Source organism: Tauraco erythrolophus, chromosome 4 (genome assembly GCF_009769465.1).
Source record: "Tauraco erythrolophus isolate bTauEry1 chromosome 4, bTauEry1.pri, whole genome shotgun sequence".
Lineage (NCBI taxonomy): Eukaryota > Metazoa > Chordata > Aves > Musophagiformes > Musophagidae > Tauraco > Tauraco erythrolophus.
This window is the reverse complement of record NC_141468.1, coordinates 1754608-1761847: the sequence shown is the minus strand read 5'-3', so window position 1 is coordinate 1761847 and position 7240 is coordinate 1754608. Positions and strand designations below refer to the sequence as shown.

The following is a 7240-nucleotide window of genomic DNA, read 5'->3' as shown; positions in this document are numbered from 1 at the left end:
CATCTGACTGAGGAAGGGATTCAGTCAGTGTAACTCAACAAGCATTGAACATTTGGCCAAAAACGCACTCCCACTGCACAAGGAGGTACCCATGGGGTCTTGGTTAGAAAAACCACACTGGTTTCCAGCAGTGACCATAGGCAGAGCTAGCCCAGGTACCTCAGGGCAGAGAGCACAGGAACACGGTGGCCTTGCAGAGAGTTACATCAGGAGCTGAGTCCTAAACAGGTCGGTGAGATGTTGAAGATATACAGATACACCTAGAGTGAGGCATCGCTGGTGGCATGAAGGACATCCTCCTGGGATGTCCTTTCCTGCTTCTGAGATGTCCTGTCCTGCTCTTTCAATGTTCTGTCCCATTCCTGCGATGTCCAGTCCTGCTCCTGTGATGTCCAGCCCTGTTTCTGGGATGTCCTGTCCTGCTCTGAGCTGGGCCAAGGGTGGCTGTGATCAGTTCTCCCAGGAGGAGAGCCATCCTCAGCCACCCAGGAGCTCTGCATGGATCCCCCTCATCATAACTCATGACACAGATAGGAGCACATTAAGGTGCAAACATCAACCCCGTTCTTCAGAACCCCCAACTCTCTCACTGAACTCAAGAAGGGTGGTGGGACAGGGGGTAACCCATCCATGTCCAGGCAACCAGATCATACGGTTTGTAGAGCCAGTCCCCAGGTCTTAAGTCTAGATCAGATTTTAAAACTTGTGTTTCTGGCCTCTGGGACATCCCATGTCAGGGAGTTTCCTGCCTTCCTGTGTGCTGCACGGAAAATAAAACCACTGTCTATGTGCAATGGGATGGTCTCATTGTTGCCTCTCTGTACTGACATCATGCCGTACACTGTCACATCTCTCCTCAGCTGTCCCAGGTCCTCCAGGACATCCGTCATCCCCACATCACCTAACAGCCTCAGCATCTCTGATGAATTTTTGCTACCTAACAGCTGTTATCCCTCTGTTAGAGAAGGGACACTGAGGAAATGAGAAGTCCCATCTCCCACCAGTGTGCCAGAAGCGCACAGCTCCTGCGCTCCCCTCTGGAAGAGGGACCCAGCTCCATGGGGCAGGCTGGGGAGAGCTCCAGTCTCTGCAATGTCCATGGCCTTGGGGACAGGGAGGGGGATACTACAAAATTCAGGCTTGGCCAGGGAAGGTGGGTTGTGTTCGAGGAGTAAGCACTGTCCTGGAGCTGGGAGAGCCCCGATTTCTCACGCCGTCCCAGCTCTATGATGTTACTCCAAGAAAGGAGCCCCATCCTGCAACTTCTGTCCATCTCCAGGACATTCAATAAATGTGCTGTTTGCATTTGGAAAAGTGAGATGGAAAGTAGAAAGCACATTTCCAGCCCTGAAGATTGCAGAGAAAGTCTTAAAAATTAACCTCATTCTTAAAATAAATAAATAAATAGATAGATAGATAGATAGATAGATAGATAAATTAAACTGAGTACTCCTCCCAAAATTAATATTCAAAGCTCTTTTCCTGATTTCACAGAAAGTGCTCTTAGACATCACAGGGAAAGCAATGCTGAATGAGTATTTGAAAGCCTAAGAATCATAGAATGGTTTGGTGAATCAAAGATCATCCAGTTCCAACCCTCCTGCCATGGGCACGGACACCCTCCACTACACCAGGTTGCCCAAAGCCCCATCCAACCTGGCCTTGAACACTTCCAGGGATGGGGCAGCCACAGCTTCTCTGGGCAACCTGTTTCAGTGCTTCACCACCCTCAGAGGGAAGAATTTCTTCCTTAGATCTAATCGAAATCTCCCCTCTTTCAGTTTAAAGCCATTGCCCCGTGTCCTGCCACTCCACACCCTTGTCCAAAGCCCCTCTCCAGCTTTCTTGTAGCCCCTTCAGGTACTGGAAGGCTGCTGGAAGGTCTCCCTGGAGCCTTCTCTTCTCCAGGCTGAACAGCCCCAACTCTCCCAGCCTGTCTCCAGAGCAGAGGTGCTCCAGCCCTCAGATCATCTCCGTGGCCTCCTCTGGACCCGCTCCAGCAGCTCCATGTCCTTCTTGTGTTGGGGACCCCAGAGCTGAAGGCAGCACTGCAGGGGGGATCTCAGGAGAGCAGAGCAGAGGGGCAGAATCCCCCCTTGGACCTGCTGCCCACACTGCTTTGGATGCAGCCCAAGACACAGTTGGCTTTCTGGGATGCCAGCACACATTGCCAGCTCATGGTGAGGTTCTCACCAACCAAAACTCCATCACTTACCAACCAAAACTCTCATCAAAGAAACTCCACACTCCGTAGGTCTCCAGGTGCAAGTCCTTCAAATCACCCTGCTTGCCCCCATGGCTCTCCATCCCGGGGCAGAAACACCTGAACCCTTTGCCAGCAGGTGCCTGCACGAGGAGGGGCGGGAGGAAGGACCCCTTTAGCAGAGAGCTCTACCTGCTATAAATGCCCCGAGAGGGAGGCAGGCAGGGTGTGCTCTCAGTGAGGGATTGTGATTGTGGTGAGGAGCTTGGGTGGTTCAGAGCCATGGTGAGTAGCTGTGGGGCTTGGGTTGGCTCTCTGATAGCCATGGTTGGTCCTTCCCAGCTCTGCAGGAGAATGAAGCTGGAGGTTGCTTTTCTTTCCATCTGGGGGAAGGTGTCTTGCTTTTGGCTGTTGGTTTCCTTGGAGGTGAAAGTGGTTGTGAGCTATGGAGGAGGCTGTAAGCCCTGAAGAAGGGGTTGATGGGGTTGTGGAGCTCATGTTTGGGAGATGGTCTCCAGAGCTGGGTTGGCCTTGTAAGACTGGTATCCACCTCTTCCTGGCCTGAGGAGGACTGCTCTGCTGAAATGCCTTCAGACCAGTCTGTCCCTCTGCATGAAGGTGCTTTGAAGGTCTTGGTGGTGGCATCTGATACAAGATCTCGGCTAGGTGCCCCTCTGGTGCTGCTGTGGGGCTAAGGCAGATAAGGAGCAGGGGGAGAAGGTCTCTCCCTGTGAAGACTGACTCAATTCCTGTTCTGGCCCTGGTGGGGGAATGGTTAAGCTTGTCCTGGGACTGTTTGTGTAGGAAAAGTGCAGCGGTAGCTGTGGGCTGTCACAGTAGATATCAACCCTCAGGGCAGGACCCTCTGCTCTCATGTAGGATGTTGCTGTTCTGCTTCTGTGCTTGGTAGGGGTCCTGCTGTGCCAGGCTTCTTGCAAGAAGATAAGTTGAGAGTTGCTGTACTGGGTCTCCCACCCCGTGTCCTGTCCAGGTCACAGCTAAAAGCAGGTGGTGAGGGCCTTTGGTAAGCCCCTCTGAGGCTTTTCCATCTTGTAGCTCAGGCCTTCCTGAGTTGGATTTGTTTTTTTTTCTCCCCCCGAGTAAGCCTCAGTAGAAGTCTCCAGTCCAGTGTCTCTGAACCCAAAAGCCTGGTTTTCACAGCCTCATGAGTCAAGGAGTTCAACAGCTCAGCTACACCTTCTGCATAGGGACTCCTACCTTCAGGTCAAGCCAAGAACAGTTGATCTATGGGGCAGCTTCTAGTCTTGCATGAAGAAAATGAATAATGGGTCCCTATCCATCCTTGCTTGGATCCTCTCTAGCTACCTCTAGCCAGTTAGTCCTGCATAGCTATATCTAGTCTAAATGGAGATGAGAAACTGCTCGGACAGGCAATATTTGAAGCCCAAGAGCACAGGGTTCTCCCATCAGAGGCAGGCAGAGCTGCTGCCCATGTGGGTGGGGAGAGGTCTGCCTCTACCTCCCTGGGAAGGGCATGGTGGGGAGTGTTGGCACTGCTGGCTGGGCTGAATCGTGCCTTCCTCCCCAGCTGACAGCAATGTAAGGACAGAGTGAGGATGCAGAAGGACCTACTGCAATCTCCCACCAAGGCAGATGCAGAGATGAGGGCACTGCAGTGTCCCTCTGAAGGGCTAATGCTTAGTGATGGCTCATTCAGCAGCTCTTGGGTGTCTGCTGTGGAGAAAATGCCCTGGCTCTTGTCAAGCTGGGCTAATGTTCCTCTTGTCCATAGGTTGTTGGCCACCTGTGCCCCCTGACAGGGGAGGTTTAGATTGGATATTAGACAAAAATCTCTTCAAGGAAGGAGTTATCAAGCATTGGAACAGGCTGCCCAGGGAAGCGGTGGAGTCACCATCCATGGAGGGATTTAAAAGATGTGTAGATGTGGTGCTGAGGGACATCATTTAGTGGTGGACTTGGCAGTGTTAGGCTTACAGTTAGACTTGATGATCTTAAAGGTCTCTTCCAACCTGAATGGTTCTATGTGCTCTATAAGGACACCCAGAAGTGCCAGCTGTAGTCTGACTCCTCAGTGCACGTTCCTAACCTCCTCTTCTTTCCCATGCAGAGGGAGTGTATTTCTGTCCACATCGGCCAGGCTGGTGTCCAGATGGGCAATTCCTGTTGGGAATTGTATTGCCTGGAGCATGGGATCCAGCCAGATGGCATCATCTCCTCCAATGCATCCTCAGGGCAAGCAGACTCTTCCTTTGGGACCTTCTTCAGTGAGACAGGATCAGGGAAGCGTGTGCCCAGAGCAATATTTGTTGACCTGGAGCCCACTGTCATTGGTAAGTCATGGAAGGCTTCCAAACCTCTTTGTCTGAGTGGGGGAGTACCTTCTCTGACCTGAAGTGTAGTGTTGGCCACCTAAACTGCTGGTGAGGCTGCCAGCTTCCGTGTGAAACTGCATCTAAACTAGTGCCAGTAACTTGGTGGACAGCAGATCTTGTGCCAGTGACACTCATGAGATCTCAACTTCCTCCAGATGAGATCAGGACTGGGACCTACCGCACACTCTTCCACCCAGAGCAGCTCATCAGTGGCAAAGAAGATGCTGCCAACAACTATGCCCGTGGCCACTACACCATTGGGAAGGAGATCATTGACTCTGTTGTTGACAGGGCTCGGAAAATGGTAAGGAGCCTGTGGAGGATCTTTTGCATTAGCCCTCCGGTTGCCCTTGCCCTGGCCACCCAGAGATATAATGGTGGGGGAAAGGACAAGCAGGTCTTGGTCAGCTTGACCATGCCACTGTGACCTGGAACAAAATGATGGGATGCATTTGGGTGTATGTCTTGCTGGTTGGGACTTGAGGATGGGGGGGAAAGGGACTAAAGATGCCCACCAAAAGTGCACTGCTTCTGGCTAGGGTCTCCTCTTGGACCTCTCCACCCTTGGGTGGTAGCTTCTAAAGTATATGGCTTCATCCATGTAGACCCTCAGAAGTGCTGTGATAACACTAAAATAGTCTTGATTTAGGCGGAACCTCTTAGTGGCCTTCAGACTGTCCCTAGTCTTCTAGACTGATAACATCATGAGTCTCTATCTGACCCAATATGTCACTTGGCCAGGCCTTTCTTCCTGCTGAAAGAGGAGATAATTTAAAAGCAGCTGCATTCTCTGTGCCTGGCAGATCTCACCTGTTACAAGTGAAGATGTGTGTAAGCAGTAGTTAAAAAAAAAAAAAAGGCCTTACACATGCTGGTTGAACACAGTACTTTAGAATCATAGAATCATAGAATGGTTAGGGCTGGAAGGGACCTTCAAAGGGCATCTAGTCCAACCCCCCTGCAAGGAACAGGGATATCTCCAACTAGATCAGGTTGCTCAGGGCCTCGTCCAACCTGGCCTTGAACATCTCCAGGGATGGAGCATCCACCACCTCTCTGGGCAACCTGTCCCAGTGTTCTACAACTCTCATGGTAAAAAACTTTTTCCTAATATCCAACCTGAATCTACCTCCCTCTATTTTAAACCCATTACCCCTTGTCCTATCACAACTGGCCCTCCTGAACAGCCTCTCCCCATCTTTCCTGTAGGCCCCCTTGAGGTACTGGAAGACCGCTATAAGGTCACCCCGGAGCCTCCTCTTCTCCAGGCTGAACAGCCCCAACTCTCTCAGCCTGTCCTCATAGGAAAGGTGCTCAAGCCCCTTTAGCTTGATATATGTCCAAGGAGACCAGAATAACTCCAGTAACTTGGTCCTTCTGGCTCTTTCCCTGGTACTGCAGACTGAGCAGTGCAGTGGACTCCAAGGGTTCCTGGTCTTCCACAGCTTTGGGGGAGGCACAGGCTCCGGGTTCACCTCCCTCCTCATGGAGCGCCTCTCCGTGGAGTACAGCAAGAAGTCCAAGCTGGAGTTCTCTGTGTACCCAGCTCCACAGGTCTCCACTGCAGTGGTGGAGCCCTACAACTCCATCCTCACCACCCACACCACCTTGGAGCACTCGGATTGCTCCTTCATGGTGGACAACGAAGCCATCTATGACATCTGCAACCGCAACCTAGACATTGAGCGTCCCACCTACACCAACCTCAACAGGCTGATTGGGCAGATTGTCTCATCCATCACTGCCTCCTTGAGATTTGATGGTGCTTTGAATGTTGACCTGACTGAGTTCCAGACCAACCTGGTGCCCTACCCACGGATACACTTCCCGCTCACAACCTATGCCCCCATCATCTCGGCAGAGAAAGCCTACCACGAGCAGCTGTCAGTGCCAGAGATCACCAACGCTTGCTTTGAGTTCTCCAACCAGATGGTGAAATGTGACCCGCGCCGGGGCAAGTACATGGCGTGCTGCCTGCTGTACCGGGGCGACGTGGTGCCCAAGGATGTGAACGCAGCCATCGCAGCCATTAAAACACGCCGGTCCATCCAGTTTGTGGACTGGTGCCCCACGGGTTTCAAAGTGGGTATCAACTACCAGCCTCCCACAGTGGTGCCCGGGGGTGACCTGGCCAAGGTGCAGCGGGCTGTCTGCATGCTGAGCAACACCACGGCCATCGCGGAGGCGTGGGCCCGTCTGGACCACAAGTTTGACCTGATGTACGCCAAGCGAGCCTTCGTGCACTGGTATGTGGGGGAGGGCATGGAGGAGGGGGAGTTCTCAGAGGCCAGGGAGGACCTGGCTGCCCTGGAGAAGGATTATGAGGAGGTTGGGACAGACTCGGCAGATGGACAGGAGTATGATGAGGAATAATGTTTTTACCTGTGGGAAGACAGCTTGGATGAAGCTTTTTGTGTGTGTGCTAGTCTTGCAATTCCTTCCTGAGAAGAGAGTTGTGGGCTGGCCCTGAGAAGTGACTCAAACTCCGTAGCTTGGCCAAAACCAACTCTTTGGTCAAGTCTTGTGTATGCACCAAGTTGACTGAATAAATGATGACTAGCAAAACATCTTCCCCTGTCTTCTCCATCAAACTCACAGGGGAGCTTGGGTGGGGTGGGGGTGTGGTGGCTGCAGGGTGGTTGCTGTGGTCCTACCCATAGGGCTTTCCTGCTGGTAGATTGTG

The 7240-nt window shown here is 52.2% G+C and overlaps 1 protein-coding gene across 1 annotated transcript; it reads left to right on the top strand.

The window, feature by feature from the left end:
- The first annotated feature begins 4334 nt into the window (after positions 1–4334).
- LOC104379584 (tubulin alpha-1C chain) lies at positions 4335–6930 on the top strand. The gene is made up of 3 exons (XM_086610804.1): positions 4335–4515; positions 4713–4861; positions 5959–6930. Exons 1-3 carry the CDS (start codon positions 4335–4337, stop codon positions 6928–6930), a joined length of 1302 nt encoding a protein of 433 aa, XP_086466930.1.
- The last annotated feature ends 310 nt before the right edge of the window (positions 6931–7240 follow it).